The following is a 20,867-nucleotide window of genomic DNA, read 5'->3' as shown; positions in this document are numbered from 1 at the left end:
AATTTGATACCTTATTGACATTAGGTCATTGGCCTACACATGTAGCCAAATAAGGATAGATTCATTAGAGTTTGACATGCTGAGGGAAATCGTCAGTGATTGAGCCTAGAATAATAATAATCAATGCAATAAAAACAACATTGATGCCTTTTTTAAATTAGGAAGAATAATTAAACGGATTTAGATAATAAGCAAAAGAAATCAAAGGATTCACCCATTGAAAAAGTTCAACATTTTCCGTTTAAATTATTAAATTAAGCTAAAATCTTGCTGGGTAACCGCCATTTGATATTCGCAACCACAGAAGAAGAGAGAAAAGTACAAGTATAACCCTGTGTGCGTCAGGTTGCATAATGTAGAAATAAAATGAAATTACTTTCAATGTGGATTCCAATTTTAAAATGACGTTTCAATCCTCGTTTCATTGTTGAACTAGACTAATATAGGCTATAGTTGTGTCAACGCGTTTCGTTGCACATGCTGTAAATAAATCTTTCACATTTAAAAATACAAATAAAAAATTAAATACTGTAAACGAAACGATGCTAGACCACTTTCGAAAACAACCTTCTCACTAATAAGTATGTTCTCAGATACTCTAACGTAGTCTATACTTCACGCAAAACGATTGTGTCTTTGGAGAATAGAAATACTTGTTTTTAAACCATTACATTTGCATCACAGAAGCTTAACATTTATAACGATGCAGCAAATCATCGGACATGTTGCTACTTATCTGTTAAAAACAATGACCTTTGAAATGTCACAAACTGTGTTATTGGTAGGATAATATTCTTATCAATTGAACCGAAAATATTTTTATATCAACCACAGTTCTATGTGTAGTCATACAGTCACATCCTATTGCCAAGTACATGAAAGAGATTTAGGAAGTCGTTTTAGTCAGTTTGACCATTTCAGAGTAAAGGTGCAAAACACTTACTAAATGGCTATACCACCTCATGTGCTTACCATGTCACATTATTAAACTAAACGTTAATTTGCCGTTTAATTTCTTATTTTGGCAGCAATGGACTCTAAAAAATAAATCTGGCGTTTCCTTAATTGTGTCACAAAATTATTTAAATTAAACGTTTGAAACATAATCTAGTCCAAATGTTTAAATGACAACATGTGGGTATAAGAATTGTCAATTAGATTGTATTTGTAGCCTATTTTATTTTTTATTTTTTTTTAGCTGTAGGCCTAGTCAGGACTGTCAGAAATAGTAGCTAAATGTAATCTCAAATGCTCTGTCGCTTCTAAAAACATGGTTCATACATGTAAAATGAGGTGTGGAGAAGCACTGAACCTGGTGCCTTCAAAAACACCACAATTTCAACAGCTCAAAATCATTTCTGAAATTACAACATACTGAGCATGGCACATCCTCTCGTCTCACCTTAGAAATTAAATCTTCTGTGGGCTTGTTGAGAACAAATCGGTTGAGTGATTTCCAATTTCCAAACAACACGGTGATCTAATCGCGCGAATCATTTGGCATATTGAAGATGTGACGCGTTTTGCTTATTTCTCAATCTACTGAAGACCAACGAAAATGATTTTCTTCTTTCATCTAGCCAGTTATGCCAATATGGCCTTCTCATCGGCATGTCTCGTGATCGAATGAGAGTTAAGAAAAGAAAAGAAAAAAAAAACATTAATTCGCAGTCGTGTTTAAAATAGGCCTATCAATTAGGCCTAATTAAAATGTGTTCAAACTATGAATTATCAAACGTATATCATGCTAATACAATTACCGTTAATCAAATGCAAAATATCAGGTTGTGTGATGGGACATCACAAAACAAAAATATGAAATTGCTAAAACAAGATGAAATTGCTACATATTAAAATAAAAAAATACAAATAGGCCTATATTATTATTAATAATACCTATTATTATTATTATTGTTGTTGTTGTTGTTTTGAAGTGCAATTGACTCGGTGTCCTAATAGTGATATTGAGAGTAAACTTCACCGAAGCCTCAAAAACAATCTCACCGAAAAACAATTTCAAAACAAATTAATCCGTTTGTTGAAATTTGTTGACATTTATTGACAAAATATTATATGCGATTTAATAAAAACAAAATGAAAGAAAAGAAATATTTTTTTTTACATTTTATTAAATAAAAGTGCAATACACGTGAACCTGCAAGGCGCATTTTGCAGGATTCCAACACTGTAACAAACTTAATATGTCATAAATTAATCATGAAAAAAATGAAGGGAGCACTCTAACATTGTGCAACGAACACTATGCTTTATATTACAAATATATGGTTATGTGTTTATTTACACTTTGTGGCCAGATTAATCCTGTGACTGAGCCTTAATTTAGGCTATAACTGAAACATTTTCTTACAGAATTTGAAACAAATTCTGTAATTATTCTATATTTCCATTGTTGATTATTTTTAAGGATCAAAGGGCCAATGCAGCTAACATCCATACTAAACTCAAGATGATAAGCGCCTATGCAAATTAATGATATGAGTATGCAAATCACAAAGCCCAAACAGAAGATCAGACTGAAGCGGTGTGAACGAATTCTGGCATGTTTACTATTCAAAATATTTTACACATAAATATTCACAGTGATATAATTCCTATGCGATACAACTCAAGCCGTTAATTTACAAAACAAAAACAAAAAAGTACCGTTGTCTTTACGTTGAATTGTGTCTATTGCAGACACTGATGCACGTTCAGCTTCACCGATAGTACATATTCCTCTGATGTGCATCCTTCCACTCAAACATAGTGAATAAACTGTCGCCTACATTATTTTGACACTTCTTGAGGAATTTCTCCTCAAATGACTGGCAACTCTTTGCCCGTTTCCGCTTTACGAGCTCTCGTTTTCCGACGTGTGAATAATAAGAGCTGAGTTTGGTTTGTGTTTTTTCAGTAGCTGAGTTATTTTCTCATCGTCTGAGTTTGGGTCTAAAGGCTTGTTGTAGTCGTCATCATCGTCTTCGTTTTCCGAGGCCCCTTTCAGCCTTTCGGTCTCCGAATCTTGTTTTTTCTTAGCCGAAGCCATTTCAGCCGCGTGCCGTTTTCTCCATTTCGTCCTTCGATTTTGAAACCACACCTTTGCAAATGAAAGTGAGATCAAACTTTGTTTAATGCACACAGGAAATCAGACCAGCTTATTTTAAGAAAAAGTGAGCATTCCAAATGGGAGTTACAGAAACCAAAATCGAAAAATAAAGCACTGAAATATTTATCAATGTGAATCAAAAGTTAGTAGCCTAATGACGTTGAATTGACGTATTACCTTTACTTGGCTTTCTGTCATTCCTAAAGAGTAGGCCAACCGCGCTCTTTCTGGTCCCGCCAAATATTTCGTTTGCTCAAATGTTTTTTCCAGAGCGAAAATTTGCTGCCCGGAAAACGTTGGCCGTGTATGTTTCCTTTTTCCGTCTTTGTCAAGCAGCACCGAGTTTTGATCTGTGGGAGCAAGGTAAAAATGTTTTTACTGCATTCTACCATTAATATAGTTTCTGTTGTTTTATATATATATATATATATATAGCCTATATATATAATACTCAAGTAAAATATTTGATGGAATATCAATGCTAAGACGCAGGGCATTTAGGACATTTTAAATATATATATATATATATTTCAAGCTCTTGGAAAGTTATTTTGTAAATGAATCGTCCACTTACGTGGTGAACATGCAAATCTGGCGTCTCTCCAGTGTGGGCTTTGCATAACTCCAGGCCAGAATATTGAAGTTCTGCCTGGAAGCTCTGTCAGAGGTTTCGGATAGCGAGCCACCGCCACTGCCGCAGCACTTGGGCTGAAATACAGCCCTGGAGGAGGTGGAGGACTCAGGCTGCTGAAACGGGGCAGTCCAGACAAGATTCCAGCGGGAGAAGATGCTGCGACGGCGGCCGCCGCTCCTGCTGAGAGCACCGAGGGTCGACTGAGGATGTCGTTTATTCCGTGAGGTGTGGCGACCGCGCACTGCTGGGGTGATCCAACAGCTGAAAGTCCATTTGACGTTTTTATCCCCGGTGAAGAAACGGGGATACCACCTGGATTCGGGGAGGTAGCGGTCGGAGAGTTGGAGGATGCTGGTCCAGTGGAAGATAACGGATAGGCTGGGTAAAGCTGTGTCTTCATTTCGGTCATACTGTGTAAAGCAGCCAAAGGTGGGGTATTGAGCAGGAAAGCGCACTGGCGAGACCCGTCCATTTGCCCCAACGCTAACATAACCAATAAACTACAACTTTAACTTAATATTTCGCAAAAAGCAAAACAATGGAGACCCAGGCGAAATTTAATTAATCGTCAAAAACGTGAACGCCAAAGAAGAAATATTGGATGAGGCAAAAAAATAACATGTAAATGCCTTTCAATCTCAAGTCTTCAGACAAAAGGTTAAATATTTTTCTAAAAATTCCGATTCAGTTGTATTGAAGCTTCGTGCTCATATCCTCTGGCAAAATCCATTCTCTTCTTTCAGATCTTGCAAATCGTGAAAATATGGCATGATAAAACAGCACCGTCCCATCAATGAGAGAGAGAGAAAAGAGCTGCACTACTCAGTGTTTACAGATCTATACACAAAAAGGGTGTCTTTCTGAGTAGTTCACATGAAGATCTGGAAGATAATAAAACATTTTCATCAACCTGCTGTCTTATGCAGCAAAAAGTCAAAACTTTGCGAGTGTGTCCGAGAAAGTAGAGGGGTCCATTGTAATGTGATTGGGTAAACCCAGCAGTGACGTAGTCAGTGTCAGCTGAGTGTCTGAAGTGAATTTAGGAGTCTGTCCTCATTGGTTCTCTATCACCGCTTTAGTTTGCACGTTAAAAGAGCCGCCATCCGACCCACTAAATACAAAAAGGGGACAAAATCAATCGAGTCCATTTGAGATCTATTTCTTAAGTAGGCCTAAAGGAACATCTGCATGTGCTGCTTGCTGGTCCTGTGAGCCAACCGGATCTCTTATGAGCTTTAAAAACATCTATGAACAGGGATTAAACACTCGAGAGGAGTTTGGAGATAAATCAGCATCCAATCACAGAATAATGAAGTTCGAAAAAACACCATAATTTCACGGCTTTGAAGTGTACGGTAGTATATGTTTACACATCGGTGATTATATATATATATATATAGAGAGAGAGAGAGAGAGAGAGAGAGAGAGAGAGAGAGAGAGAGAGTGTGTGTGTATAGATAGACAGACAGACATGCTGGACACGGAAACCTTTAGCAAGAATTCTGGACTACCTAATTTACAATGACGACGATTCAACAACATGATACTCAGTTCATGAAAAAGAGGTTGAACAATGCAAACAAAAAGAAACTAGTTTCGTGTTTTGGTGTCTTTTCTATGTTTCCTTATCTCCGCTGTCCACGACCATTTAAAATAAAACCACCAGTTTTTAGCAAAATTGAAAGTGTTGCGGCATCTTGTGGTCAACCAGCAAAATAACTTACACGGAGTAATTTAAATGAAGTAGGCTACGTCTGGAATGTTCCCAAATTAATTGAGGGTCAACAGTTTGAAATAGGCTATATAAACTCATGTCATCCTGTATGCTTTAAATATAGGCTATTTATTTAGCAGTCACAATTATTTGCTTGAAGTTTGTAAGCTTAATAGTAACATGAGATGTTGAATTGACAATTAAAGCATAACATAATATATATATATATATGCTTTGCCCTCATAAAAGCATTTATCCATTACTGGATCCCTCCTTAACGCCAATTTATTTTGCGCGTCAGCACAGAAATATTCTTAGCACTACACTGCTCTCTAGTGGTCATTTTATAGTCACGTCCTCTGGGTAAGTGTCTGGGGATCTACAATTAGCCGCAAGTAGGTGCTAGAGGGTCCACAGTAGATTTCAGAAAGGTGAAAAAAAAAAGTGCATAATTTTAATTACTTAAAGCAAAAAATAAATAAATATATACAGGTGCTGGTCATATAATTAGAATATCATCAAAAAGTTTATTTATTTCAGTAATTCCATTCAAAAAGTGAAACTTGTAAAATGTGTACATTCAATCCACACAGACTGATATATTTTAAGTGATCATTCCTTTTAATTGATGATTATAACTGACAACTAATGAAAAACCCCAAAATCAGTATCTCAGAAAATTAGAATAGCTAATTAATTCAAAACACCTGCAAAGGCCTTTAAATGGTCTCTCAGTCTAGTTCTGTAGGCTACACAATCATGGGTAAGACTGCTGACTTGACACCTTGCACAAGGAGGGCAAGACACAAAAGGTCATTGCTAAAGAGGCTGGCTGTTCACAGAGCTCTGTGTCCCAGCACATTAATAGAGAGGCGAAGGGAAGGAAAAGATGTGGTAGAAAAAAAGTGTACAAGCAATAGGGATAACCGCACCTTGGAGAGGATTGTGAAACAAAACCCATTCAAAAATGTGGGGGAGATTCACAAAGAGTGGACTGCAGCTGGAGTCAGTGCTTCAAGAACCACCACGCACAGACGTATGCAAGACATGGGTTTCAGCTGTCTTATTCCTTGTGTCAAGCCACTCTTGAACAAGACACTGCGTCAGAACACAAAAAGGACTGGACTGCTGCTGAGTGGTCCAAAGTTATGTTCTCTGATGAAAGTAAATTTTGCATTTCCTTTGAAAATCAAGGTCACAGAGTCTGGAGGAAGAGAGGAGAGTCACAGAATCCACTTTGCTTGAAGTCCAGTGTAAAGTTTCCAGTCAGTGATGGTTTGGGGTGCCATGTCATCTGCTGGTGTTGGTCCACTGTGTTTTCTGAGGTCCAAGGTCAACACAGCCGTCTACCAGGAAGTTTTAGAGCACTTCATGCTTCCTGCTGCTGACCAACTTTATGGAGATGCAGATTTCATTTTCCAACAGGACTTGGCACCTGCACACAGTGCCAAAGCTACCAGTAACTGGTTTAAGGACCATGGTATCCCTGTTCTTAATTGGCCAGCAAACTCGCCTGACCTTAACCCTATACAAAATCTATGGGGTATTGGGAAGAGGAAGATGCGATATGCCAGACCCAACAATGCAGAAGAGCTGAATGCCACTATCAGAGCTACCTGGGCTCTCATAACACCCGAGCAGTGCCACAGACTGATCGACTCCATGCCACGCCGCATTGCTGCAGAAATTCAGGCAAAAGGAGCCCCAACTAAATATTGAGTGCTGTACATGCTCATACTTTTCATGTTCATACTTTTTAGTTGGCCAACATTTCTAAAAATCCTTTTTTTGTATTGGTCTTAAGTAATATTCTAATTTTCGGAGATACTGAATTTGGGATTTTCATGAGTTGTCAGTTTTAATCATCACAATTAAATGAAATAAACATTTGAAATATATCAATCTGTGTGTAATGAATATAATATCAAGTTTCACTTTTTGAATGGAATTACTGAAATAAATCAACTTTTTGATGATGTTCTAATTATATGACCAGCACCTGTATATATGTTCTAATTTAACATGCATTGACGTTTCATTCTACTTTCTGAAGGCTGGTCGGAAATAATGAGATTATCTTTTATTCTTTTGACACCTACTGAAATAAAAATAAATCTGATTCTATTGTTTCTCTCTCCTTGCAATGTACACATTGAAGAATAATTTCTACTTGTCTTTATAGGGAGTCCTTGCTACTCAGTCACTTTTAGCTTGATGTTGTAAAACATTATTTTCTGTAAAGCCCCTCTGGAACAATATTTATTGTGAAAAGGGCTATAAAATACTTCTGAAATATTTCCTTTTAGGTTTATCATTCAACATTGATCGTGGGTAGAATAAGATAGGATTTTCTCTTATTTCAACAACATTTTCTAGATATCTTACAATTTCTATTGGTTTTAGTACAATTACAATATAAAAGCCATTTATATCATTTTGCAAACAGGCTTTCTTCAAAATATCTAAATGGGTCTTTATACATGAAAATATGTAGGTGGCTTTATATTATAAAATGGGTCACTCACAAGGGGTGTCATATTTGGGGTCCTTGGCATCAAAGTTTGAAAACCGCTTTCTGTAGTTCATAAGAACGCATCCGCTCACATATAAATGTTAGAGCCAACATGCTGCCATTCTACAAACTTTTAAGGGTTTCTTTTAAAATTCTAAAACTAAGACCAAACACTCCTCTGAGCTAGTTGAAAAAAATAATTAAAATTATAGGCTTACTATATTCTAGTAAATCCATAACAAAAATAACTGATACCTACTAAATAATTCAAGTGCAAAATCACATTCCTTTTAAAGAGTTACGGCTTAAAATTTAGTTGATATGCTCAATGTGTTGCCAACACCACAGAGCGGATCTGATCGACGACTTTCCTTACATCTCACTGACCTTAGTACAGCTTTCATGGCTAGTTGCATGATATCAACATGTTTCATGAGTAGTCACTTTACCTTTGCCAAAGACTAAAACATTTAAAAAAAAAAAAAAGAAAATCACCTGGAAGTACCCATTCAAGGGCACAGGAGATTCCAGCAGCTCTCTGGCAGTCTAACTGGGTTTGATTCAGCCATTTTCAGATTGCAAGCCCAAATCTTTAACCAGATACGATCAGAAAGCTGAAGTGTATAACTTTTTCATTGTTAAAACACTTTCTATCCTCTCCCAGTTTATTATACACAGATAACAGTGAGTGTAGATTTTTTCCCCAATAACTAAAAACTGTGGCACCATTAAAAATCCCGTTTCGAGATACCCGTCCACACCAACATAATGACATTGACTCATCTAATGGCATAAGACTGGGGCAGGACCGTCTGTTTGTTCGATCAACAGAATAATGGCGTATTCAGTAAGTGGTTTGAAAACAACCGTTTATTTTGGCAATTCCTCATGGTGGTGCAAGTAGCACTGAAATACATCCTTAAGCTTTAACCATAAAGTCTGCATGAGTTTTGTACTTTTTGGCAGGTCTAGTGATAATTTTATTTTAACATTTTTCTCATAGATAAGTTTTGCACATTAACACACTGACAAAAGGTCAATTTCTCAAACAATCTTAATTTGGCATCATGCAGGCATGCCAACAAGAGCTAAAGAATTCACACACACAAAAAAAGGACCAGAGACATTGTGTAGTACGAATGTTGGACTTTATTTACATTTACTCCCGAGCCATAAGCTTCTGCTTCTTCAGTTTCTTCTGGGAAATCTGCAGAGACCAAACACAACCAATGGATACTATGCATTCACCAGATACAGATAATATGACATCAAGTCACCAAGAACACAGTTTCTCAATCCAGGTTCTGAAGAACCCCAGCATTGACATGGCTGCTCAGAAAAACATAGTTCTTTTCATTATTAATCCAAAGGTGTCCTAAGATGTCATCATTACAGCCAAATATTCAGTTAAACAACCAATTGTAATCATTTGTAACAGATGGACACTTGCACTCATACCTTTTTCTTCTGAGATACCTCCTCTTCTGGTTTGGGAACAATCTGCTCCTTCTCAGTGAGGATCATTTCGATGTGGCATGGGGAGCTCATGTAGGGGTTGATGCGTCCGTGTGCACGATACGTGCGCCTTCGCATCTTTGGGGCCTTGTTCACCTGGATGTGCTCAATCACCAGAGAGTCCACATCCAAACCCTATAGGGTGTCAATATTGGATGAATCAAAAGCAGCAACCATCTAGTAGTAAAAGCTGTATTCAAACAGGCCACTTAAAAGGCCAGCACAAAGGGTAGATTTTCCAAAAATTTTAATGGTCACCATTTACTCCATGTTGTTCCAAACCTAAATTACTCGAACTTGGAACACAAAAGGTAATGATAGGTAGAATGCTAATCTCAGTAAACATTCATGCTTGTGGAAAAAAGATAAGTGAATGTTGAATAAGGTTGGTCATTGATCTCCTTTTAAGTTCCAGAAACAAAGTCATGCCGTTTAGAAATGACAATCTACATTTTTAGGTGAACTTTTAAGACTTACTAATAGAAACAATTATGCTGCCCAAGTTGAAATGATTGATGCACTGTGCCATTACTCACACAGCCATACCTTGAGCTCAGCATTGCTTTCTGCGTTCTTTAGCATATGGAGCAGAAACTCTGCACTTTTCTTGGGCCAGCGTCCCTGAGTCCAGCCATGCTGCTTGGCCTAAATGAGAAAAGAAAAAAAATACAAAAATCACATGTTTTGAAGTCACAAAGACTTCTGGCTTAAAACTGAATTTGAGCACCAGAATTGAACTGCATGTTGCTCAGAGTCAGTGGTGTTTTCATGGTTGCTTCCAAAGGTGTCCTAAGATTGTCATTACAACAATGACCAAACAGATTTTCACACGAGTTTCTCCTCTACTGACGGATCTCCCAGCACAAGTTCTTTAAAGTGCACTGCAATTAAAATAAATCTTTACACTTCACAGCAGATGCACTGGAGGAAAGATTATAAAAATCACAGCGGGTGTACTGAATGTCAGATTATACAGCTCGGGACAAAATTTAGAGACCACTGCAAAATTATCGGTTTCTCTGGATTTATTATTTATTAGGTCATGTGTTGGGAGTAAAATTAACATTTGTTTTATTCTAAACTCCAACAAAAAAAAAATCTTTAAGGCACTGTATTTAAGAATTTTGTAAAAATACAAATAGCTTTACAGATCTTTATTGTAAAGTGTTTGAACAATGTTTTCCATGCTTGTTCAATGAACCATAAACAATTAATGAACATGCACCTGTGAAACTGTTGAGACACTAAAGGCTTACAGATGGTAGGCAATTAAGAACAGAGTTATAAAAATGTAGGGCACTAAAGAGACCTTTCTACGGACTCTGAAAAACACCAAAACCTGCATGAACGTGCCTTAGGCATGCTGCATGGAGGCATGAGGACAGCAGATGTGGCCAGGCCAATAAAATTGCAATGCCCATACTGTGAGATGACTAAGACAGAGACAGTCGATCGTCCTTGAAGTGGCAGACCACTTATAACAACACCTGCACCGGATCGGTACATCTGAATATCACACCCGCGGAACAGGTACAGGATGGCAACAACAACTGCCCGAGTTACAACAGGAACACACAATCCCTCCATCCGTGCTCAGACTGTCCGCAATAGGCTGAGAGAGGCTGGACTGAGGGCTTGTAGGCCTGTTGTAAGGCAGGTCCTTACCAGACATCACTGGCAACAATGTCACCTATGGGCACAAACCCACCTTCGCTGGACCAGAAAAAAAAAAAAAAAAAAACGCTCTTCACTGACGAGTCACCAGGAGTGATGGTCAGACTCACGTTTATCAAAGGAATGAGCGTTACACCAAAGTCTGTACTCCGGAGCAGGATCGATCCAGAATTTTTTTTAAATGAGGGATCATAAAAATTGCATTTTGTTTTTATTTAGTACTGTCCCGAAGCAGCTATTTGACAACAAATCCTCACATATATTTCACACAACAAAATAGTAACTGAATTTACACACATGATCCTATTTAGAAGTTTACATTCCCTTGGTTTCTAATATGGTGTGCTGCTTTCTCAATGACTATTTGTGTAATACTTGTTCATGAATACCTGCTTTTTCCTGAGCAGTAAAGATGTCCACTTTTCTTAAGAAAAAAAAAACCCAACCACAGTAAAATTATTTGGTTTCTCTGCACCTTCTGCACATTAGAGTTCTTCCCAACAGTGGCTATATATGAGTTCCGGATTTTGACAACAGAGGGTCTAATACACAACTATTACAAAAGGTGTAAACACAATTATTGATGCTCAAGGCAACAATCAAGTGGTGCAAAATTTTGAACAGTAATGCAAATAAGAGTAAATTGTGTTATAGCTTTTGAAGGGCAGTACTACAAAAAATATATAATGTTTTATAGGCTATTGAAAGGGGTGTGGAAACTAGAGGTCGACCAATTAATCGGCCGATTTTTTGCATTTTTTACATAATCGGCATCGGCCAATATCCACGCATATCAAGCCGATTATTAGGCAGGCGCATCTGTGGGCAGCCTAGTGTTGTTGTGGAACACGTGTTCGACGCGCGCTGCCCCTAGAGTCATTTTCCAGCAGAGTGAGCAGACCTCAAGGAGCTAAGTTCCTTGGAGAAAAAAGGATTAAATTTGTATAACTTCTTTATATTTAATTAAAAACTTTTGATATGTTACTGCCAACTTCAAGAAAAAACGTGACAAACGCGATAGTTGACATGACATTCGGCTACTTTGGATATTGATAGCGTAGTTGAAGTTGCATTATCACAGCAGAAGGGTTGCTATCATATCACAATAAGCAAGAATTTTGCAATTACAGACAGTGAATCTGAGACTTTTATTTGTTCTGTTTGTGTGTCTTATATTTGAGAGGGTTGTCACTCAATGCAGAGAAATAAGTAATACAAATACACCAACGCACTATAAGCTATTGAAGGACTGGCTTTGGTAAGCTCGGACGTTATCGCTTCTGCTGTCGGTACTGGAGAAATTAAGAAAATACATTCTTTATTGCTATAAAGAGAAAGTTATTTTATCTCGCCAGCCATTTCTATGTATAACAATATGAAACAATTTGTCTGTGATGCAATTTAGCTATTCGCAGTCAGAGAGAGAGAGAGATCTCACTCAAGCGGTGCCACAGCGAGCACAACACGAGCCCTGCATAATGAGTGAGAGAACTAAACATTCAGACATAGCCTGGTTTAGATCTGTGATATTAGTCTGATTTTTAGATTTCGCCTTCCAAAGATTATAAAAATAATATTTATACATAAGCCGCATTCTGTCTAGCACAACATCCTTCCCTTCACAGCGGTGCACTGACATTTCTCCCTAAAACTCAAACTTAACGTCAGAATCAGCACGATCGGTGATTGTTGTAAAATGCAGTCTAGCTACTGTTGCTAAATTGTGGGACGCGTTTAATAATAAAAAGAGCGCAATAGATACAGTTCCCAAGGTGGCGCGACTCCGAAACACACCGCAACGAGACAAGCAAAGTATACACTATTTTGGGTTTCATGTGCGCGTTTAAACGATCAACTATACACAAAAATATGTCTAAATGACCGGCTTGGAGATTCACTTAAACACAGTTTATGTCTTAAATGGACGTAGTTATGGAAATAGTTGGGAGAAAATACGCTGCATCAGGAGCAGAGTTTCCGCTAGAAAAAAATGGTGCCGGTCAAAGTGACCGGCAGAGGTTTCGTTTTACGGACATTTTGATGATATGCCGGTCAAATATATCGCCTCTTAATTAGTCAAGTTGAGGAAAACTGGAGGCAGTCTATGTAACTTAAAAAATGACATAATCAGGCCGTATAGAATGCAACATATTATTATTAGCTTAACTTTCAAATAGACGAAAAAAAAAACATGAACGTCCGATTGGCGTCAATCAACGCCAATTGTTTTTTACTGTGGTTTCACACACATTCACTTTTTGAAACATTGAGGCACGGATGTACCTAACACAAATAAATAAAACATCTCCAGTTAACTAGCAGATCATTCATTTAGTCTGTTATTAAATAAGAGATCTAGTGCTAAAATCTGTTGTTTTTGAAATCAAGCTGAGCGCTCGTGTCCGCTGCTATCAGTTGCATGGACGACGCGCTGCGGGAGTTGCGCAATCTTCACTAGGACGCGCGTTTCAATCTATCGCCGTTGCGGAGACTCTATTAATTCCGGTGAAATCACAAAATAAAATGCACACAAACGTATCCCTGCTTGATATAGACTGTAACCATGCACTGATGAACATAGGCTATTCAGTTTTGATGATAGAGAAAAAAACTGCACGAATGCGCGGATTAGAAGCACTGATCTATCTATAATGAGATGTTCCTGATTCACCATCGTCTGGCCTCTGAAAAAAGCTTTTAAAGCTAGTCTGCCTGGGCCTGGCCATATTTGAAACGTCTCACTCAATCGTTCGTTGTTTAGGTCTATATTGCAGCCGTTTTAGGCGTGCGCTTTATTTGAAATGCAGCATGCAATGTTGTTTCATAACTTTCAAACGATAGAGCCTGTTCCTTTATAACATAGCAAGAGATCGGTGTATTTTTGCTTTATACATTTTAGGCTTATTCTCAAATTCAGATTGTGTTAGGGGGATGGGATTATTAGGCAATTTTAATCGGACAATTTGACCGGAGAGATTTAATTTTGTCGGACATTTAATTTTTTTACCGGCCAATGTCCGGTAATTACCGGACAACGGAAACCCTGATCAGGAGTCTATTAGACTCTGTCTTAAAGGGGAAGCGTCCTAATAATAAACATGCTGACGATTGAGCCATTACTGCGAATCAAACAACAAAAGGCAAAGAGAAAATCACTTACAGCTCTTGAATGAATAACTTCTGCATTAATAAGCATTAATCTATCTATGATAAACTATGCAGTGTTATTTTACAATTGATTATTAGATTTCTTTTTAAACCACACCTGAACAGTAATGTTAGTAGACCTTCCTGAAATTAAATCACTGTGCCTATATAACCTTTATCTTAAAAATAACTGTTAAGAATACAGTTTAAGTACCGGATCGATAAGGAGTACCGGTAAGACAGTAATACCATTAAAACCTTAACGATACCCATCCCTAGTTATGCCTGTGCTTCTCTTGGATGCTCTGAATATTGGATTACGTGTCTGGATTGCCCCTTAAAGCTGCATTTGGATCTCAACCTTCATGTCTCGGAGCAGTTCGTAACACCTGCTTTGTTTATTTAATATATTTGTTATACATTATTTATACAATATGTTTTTACATTATACATTTGTCATTTAAGTGTACAAGTGCAGATTGGTCAAGTGTTCAATAAATGTATTTGTTGAGAAATGTTGTCTATCTTAAGTAATTATTTGTGTTACATTTTATCTTTCAAATAAAAGGTTCAAATAAGAGGTTAAAAACAAGCACATATCGGCCAAAATAAATCGGCAGCAGTAATCGGCCATCGGCCGACCCGGATTTCAAAAGATCGGCATCGGCCTGAAAAAAACAATATCGGTCGACCTCTAGTGGAAACCTATAAAAACAAAAGGGTTATGCAAACTTCTGCACTTAAATGTATAGGGTGTATAGTTTGTGAAAACATTTTATATTAGATTTAGTTCACGATTTAACCATATGTTAGCTTTTATTTTTAAAATACAAATTCCATGTAGCCTATCCATATGTCATATTGCAGGTGTTATGAAATTACTTAACAAAAACTGTAACCAAACATTGTAAACAAATTCAAAATACAATCCCCACATCTTAACATAAGTTGTATTCTATCTAAAAAGTACAGTGTAGTTGTCTAAATGTGACTGTCTGATTTACCTCCGTTCTCGTGGGAAATGAACATTAGAGAAAAATACTCTTACATATACACGTGCTGCACGGAGAAATAGATCAGCTTCTTTCAGCTCGTTATTTTATATTGGTGCAACATGTGCTGAATGACAGGATGACAGAGTGCATGATGTCATTGCCATGGTATCCAGATACATTTCAGCAGAACGACTACAATGAAAGTATCGTCAAATCAAAATTGGCGAAATTGAAAAACTATGAGCAGCTGGTTCATTATGACAACCGATTTTGCTGGCACACAGCGGCATGATGCAGATCATACCAGTTTGATCGTATGCATCTGAGCCCATTTTAATGGTACATGCAGAAGTGTTAAAAAATAATATAATCACCTGGGCACAACGACCAACACCTCCATTGTAACGACGGAAAGGAACACACTGGTGCTTGATCATTACATCCTTCAGGTACTTGTTAGCTTTGCGGATGTGCATGCCTTTGATGGCCTGAGCGGTCTCACGGGTGTTCTGTGGGGTTCAAAAAACTCGTTAACAGGACAGTTTTAAGTACATCTGTCAAACAGCACTTTACAAACCAAAAGAGAAAGAGGCTATTCAGAAACAAACACGTCATTCTTTTCATATTTGATCCAAAGGTGTCCTAAGCTGTCATCATTGCAGCCACATTGTGCATTTATCACAGTTGTTTTGAGGCATGAACAGGTTAAGCCTTACCTTGAAGTGAACACGAAGGTTGGAGCCCCTCGACTTGCATGCTGTACAAGTCAAACAATTAGACAGTTACTTCACATCTTTATCAACAATACAACATTAATATAAAAAAAGCAGCTGTCAACTCACATTTAGTCGGGTTCTCTGGGTCGAGAGAGTAGCGGACCATTTTAGGAGATCTGCATTGGGACAGAGACAAAAGCGGGTTAGAAACCACTGAAAATGAACTCCGAGACGACTCATAACTTAACTCCACAGAGCAAGCGAATTGACATCGTAAGGGTTGGATGTAAATTGTGCCAGAATTAATTTATATTCTAATCTGTATTGGATTAAGTTATTGACACTTTTGATACTTTAAAGCGGAATCCCTTGAGCACGTGCTATTAATAAATTAGTGCTGCTGTTTAATGCGGACATCTAAAAAATGGCAGCGCACGGGCTATCACTGAACAAGAGGCAAAATACAGTAATTTAGAGTTGTATGACGGGCCATATTCTAAAGGAACCTTAAATACAGCTAAAAACAAACATCTCGATGTGTTATTTCGAGATAAAATCATATGATGTAGATGATTCAAGTGGATTTTCTGACCATCGCTGCAGTGGGATTCAGTCAGACACTTACGTTCTCAGGCCGCGGAAGAGAAGAGGAAGTCAGATGCATTCTGGGAGAACAAATGCGTTCCTGCTTCATCGTGGCGTGCATCTGCAGAAATCATTGCCTTTGATAAAGTGGTGGCGCCGCACAGTGGCTCAGTAGTCAATGTGGGTAAATTGCATGATAGCAAAAACATGAAGAGAATCAGCACCCTTCCTTTTTAGCAAGTTAAAAGTTACATGTCGCAGCTTATATCAATACTGCCCTAATATCAAATGTCTTACTAGAAAAAAATTATTAGGATCCAACGTGAATTTTCTTGATACATTTTTTTTTACCCGGCATGATCGTGCCGGGCAACATGTGCATGTAAAATGGCTAGAAATAGCATATTAGCTTAGCATAATGCTGACAAATTACACAAGGGTTATTTCTATTTCTTTTGCTCCAAACTTACTTCTCTGTCTGCTCGTATGAGTGTAATCAGGGACGGATTACCAACCAGGCAAATGGGGCCTGTGCCCAGGGGCCTTTGACTACCAGGGGGCCCTTGACTGCCCGGGGATGCCCTGGGTTTTAAGGCTGCACCATATAGTTTGGTGATCTCTCCCCTCCCCTGCTTGAAACCCCATTTGGGCATGAACAACGAATATACACAATACAAAAATATACAACACACATACAATACAAATATTATAATATATACAAAAATGTAATTTACAAGCAATTTACAGGTTTGGTTTACAAGTCTCCAAGTACTTCAGGAGACTTCAGGTTCAAGAAATGCTTTGTTTAAAAATGAAGCAATATCAAAGAAATGTAATTAATATCTAAAGTATTATATTATTAAAAATAAATAGATGTAAACAATATATAAACCGTTAACCTTCATGGTCTGGAAAATACTGTATATTCTTTTGTCATGTTGTTCTGTTGTCTCTTTTGACCGCTAGATGGAACCCTTGCAGACCCGTGCAAAACTTTTGTGGGACTAGACAAGTCAACTTTATTTGTATAGCGCTTTTCACAACAGGCGTTTCAAAATTTCAAAGCAGCTGTACATTAAATTATGCTGTAAAAGAAAAGGAATTAATATAGTGGCAATTTTATTTATTTATCTTAAGAACTATTAGTGGTTAAAAGAGTATTAATAAGTGTTGTGGATCAATGATTAAACAAAATTATATTTTTATATTTACTATAAATGTTTGTGTTAAAGTCATTGAAGTCACCTCGAAATAACTGAGGAACTACACGTAGATGCATTGTCCTTTGATTTTGGCAGATTCGTTCTTTTGTTAGTGGTTAATTCATTTTCTATGTATTTTAAGGGAGTGTTGTCCCTCCTTTGACCAGGTTGATATAGGTACCGTTCAGTGATGAGTCTCACAGTACTTTGAATTTTAAAATGAATACAAAACCTAACAGGTAGCAAATGTAACACCAATAAAATGGGGCTGATATTATCATATTTTTTTTTGTTCTTGTTATAGCACTCTTGCTGCTGCATTTTGAACCAACTGATGATTAATTATTAAACCTGCAGGACATCCACCTAGTAATGCAAATTACAATAATCTAGTCTTGAGGTCATGAACGCATTAATTACAGATGTGTCTTAACTTAACAATATTTCTGAGGTGGAGGAATGCAGTTCTACAAATATTGGAAATTCATTTTCAAAGGTTAGATTGCAATCAACTATAACACCAACATTTTTTGCTGGAGAAGTTGACGTTTCAGTACATCCATCAATAGTCAGATTATATTTTAGCATCTTATTTTATTTAGGTTTTTGTTCTAATTATTAGTACTTCTGTTTTATCGGAATTGAGTTGAAGGAAATTTTTCGCCATCCACTCTTTGATATTATTTATACACGGTTAATTTGGAAAATTGTGAAATTTCATCAGATTTCGAAGAAATATAACGATGGGTATTGTCGGCATAACAGTGAAAACTAATTCCATGGTTCCTGATAATGTCTCCTAGGGCGAAAAGAAGAGACCCCAAACCTGACCCCTGTGGCACTCCATACTTAACTAATTTGATCTGACAGTTCCTCATTTACACAGATCTGACAGTTCCTCATTTACATAGACAAAGTGGTAACGGTCAGAGCTATAGGACCTAAACCAAGCTAATGCCTGTCCACAAATGCCAACATTAATTCTCAAGCCTATCCAAGAGACTGTCATGATCTATCGTGTCGAAGGCTGCACTATGATCTAAAAGCATTAGAAGAGAAATGCAGCCGCGATCAGATGATAAGAGCAAGTCATTTTTAACTTTGTTAAGTGCAGTCTCTGTACTATGGTGGGGCCTAAATCGTGAATGAAATTCTTCACATAAACCATTATGATAATTGTTGTGAGGACACCATCTTTTCTAGTATTTTATACATAAATGGGAGATTTAAAATCATCTATAATTAGCCAATTCTCCTGAATCAAGCTGTGTTTTCTTGATAAGTGATTTAATAACTGATTTAATAACTAGATGGTCTGGCATTACAGGAAACATCTCTTTTAGAAGTTTAGTCGGTATTGGATCTAACATACATGTTGTTGATTTTGATGTTTTGATAATTATTGTTAGCTCTTCCTGACCTACAACCGCAAAGAATTAAAGTTGCTCGTAGGGAATAATTTTAGTCTTCTGGGGTGCTGTGGCAGATGGATGCGTAATTCCAATTTTGTTTCTGATGATTTAGATTATATCAGTAAAGAAATTCATAAAGTTATTACTGTTATGCTGTGATGGAATATCTGTGTAAAGGGATTCATGGAAAGGAGGAGGTGAGAACCGGCTTTTCAATATAAATAATAGTTTAATGATAAACTTAAAAGACACAAACACACACATGACGGACATGTCCGCTAACGATCTCTCTCTCCCGCACGATACGCTGCAGTCGACCTTTATACCTTAGAGGCTTGATTAGCCTAATACGGGACCGGGTGTGTATGATCCCGGCCTCGCCCTCCGCCCTGCCACATTCCTCCCTCGTTCTCTCAGGCTGGGGACCCCCGGCCTGACGTACACCCCCCTTTCCATGTCTGCCAACAGGTCATCCCAATCTACCTGGACGAGGGAGGGGACAAGGGGTGGGAAACAGAAATAATTAAAATGGGGGGTACTTCCTGTAACAGTGTAGTACCCCCCAAAAAACTGTAAAATTTAAAAGAGGGAAAAGGCCAATGCAGAGCGACAGTGAGAGAGAGGAGAGAGAGAGATGAAAAAAAAAAACTCTTACTCGCCAGTTCTCCGATACGCCGCAGCTTGTTCCTCGGCCACTCCACCCTCTATTGGACAACAGCCGCGCCTCTCCGGGTGGATCAGAGGTAGACCTCCAGCCCCTGGTGGACGGAACGCCCCGCCGAGTTCTCGGGGAACAGAAGGGGTCTCCTCCGCCCCTGGCAGCGGTTCTCCAGCTCCAGGCGGTTGCCAGTGAGCCCCTTCCCGCTCACGGTTGGCAGTCTTAAACCCTGCAGTGTTTCAGCGGCCGGTAGGTACTTTGGTAGTTTGGGAAACAGACACAATCTCTATATGATATATAGATGATTCAATATCTGTGTGTTGTAGTTTATGTGACCTGTGTGATATCTCAATGCAGCTAGCAGACTATTTTAGCCAGTATTAACATGTTTGTCTGCTTTCTGACCTGGGCCCCAGTTAGTCAAATACTATCACTATTAAGACTATGAGCCATATTACTAGAGAAGAGAGCGGCACCTTCCCTGGAGGGATAGAGTCCATCTCTTTTTAGCAGGTCAGGTCTTCCCCAAAAATTCTTCTATGAATCTTATGCTATTCTTTGGACACCACTCAGACATCCAGCCATTCAGTGACACTAATCTACTCTAAACCTCGTCACCACATCAAGCAGGGAGGGAGCCAGAGCATATTACAGTGTCTGACACCATTTTTTGCAAGTTTACACACATCTTTAACATTATCTTCAGTGATCTCCGACTGGCAAAGCTGGACATTGTTAGTGCCGACATGAAAAACAATCTTAGAAAATCTACATTTAGAATTAGCCAGCACTTGTAAATTTGATCTGATGTCAGATGCTCTGGTACCTGAAATGCATTTAGCAAAAGTGGCTGGAGTCTCTATTTCCTCATACCTTACAATAGAGCCACTAATAACAAGGGCATTTTCAACATGATTCTCAGTGGATGCATCACTGAGTGGGGAGAATCGATTGGAAATCCTAACAGGAATGGGAGAGTGGTGTCGCTTTGCCCTAC

The 20,867-nt window shown here is 38.0% G+C and overlaps 2 protein-coding genes and 3 non-coding genes across 5 annotated transcripts; all 5 read right to left on the bottom strand.

The window, feature by feature from the left end:
* Positions 1-2,468: 2,468 nt before the first annotated feature.
* nkx6.1 (NK6 homeobox 1) lies at positions 2,469-4,645 on the bottom strand. The gene is made up of 3 exons (XM_052099357.1): positions 3,681-4,645; positions 3,284-3,456; positions 2,469-3,097 (listed from the first exon to the last, which is right to left on the bottom strand). Exons 1-3 carry the CDS (start codon positions 4,228-4,230, stop codon positions 2,852-2,854), a joined length of 969 nt encoding a protein of 322 aa, XP_051955317.1. The 5' UTR covers positions 4,231-4,645; the 3' UTR covers positions 2,469-2,851.
* A 4,447-nt stretch (positions 4,646-9,092) lies between these two features.
* Positions 9,093-16,252, bottom strand: LOC127624576 (60S ribosomal protein L17). Its single transcript, XM_052099359.1, has 6 exons — positions 16,140-16,252; positions 16,014-16,054; positions 15,672-15,806; positions 10,028-10,126; positions 9,425-9,616; positions 9,093-9,173 (listed from the first exon to the last, which is right to left on the bottom strand). Exons 1-6 carry the CDS (start codon positions 16,177-16,179, stop codon positions 9,126-9,128), a joined length of 555 nt encoding a protein of 184 aa, XP_051955319.1. The 5' UTR covers positions 16,180-16,252; the 3' UTR covers positions 9,093-9,125.
* Positions 9,295-9,361, bottom strand: LOC127625582 (small nucleolar RNA SNORD58). The gene has a single exon (XR_007968317.1). It is a non-coding gene; the product is annotated as a small nucleolar RNA SNORD58 (small nucleolar RNA).
* LOC127625583 (small nucleolar RNA SNORD58) lies at positions 10,225-10,291 on the bottom strand. Its single transcript, XR_007968318.1, has one exon. It is a non-coding gene; the product is annotated as a small nucleolar RNA SNORD58 (small nucleolar RNA).
* On the bottom strand, positions 15,889-15,959 carry LOC127625584 (small nucleolar RNA SNORD58). The gene has a single exon (XR_007968319.1). It is a non-coding gene; the product is annotated as a small nucleolar RNA SNORD58 (small nucleolar RNA).
* Positions 16,253-20,867: the final 4,615 nt, after the last annotated feature.

This window comes from Xyrauchen texanus, chromosome 31, assembly GCF_025860055.1.
Source record: "Xyrauchen texanus isolate HMW12.3.18 chromosome 31, RBS_HiC_50CHRs, whole genome shotgun sequence".
Taxonomy (NCBI): domain Eukaryota; kingdom Metazoa; phylum Chordata; class Actinopteri; order Cypriniformes; family Catostomidae; genus Xyrauchen; species Xyrauchen texanus.
This window is presented reverse-complemented; position numbering and strand designations above follow the sequence as displayed.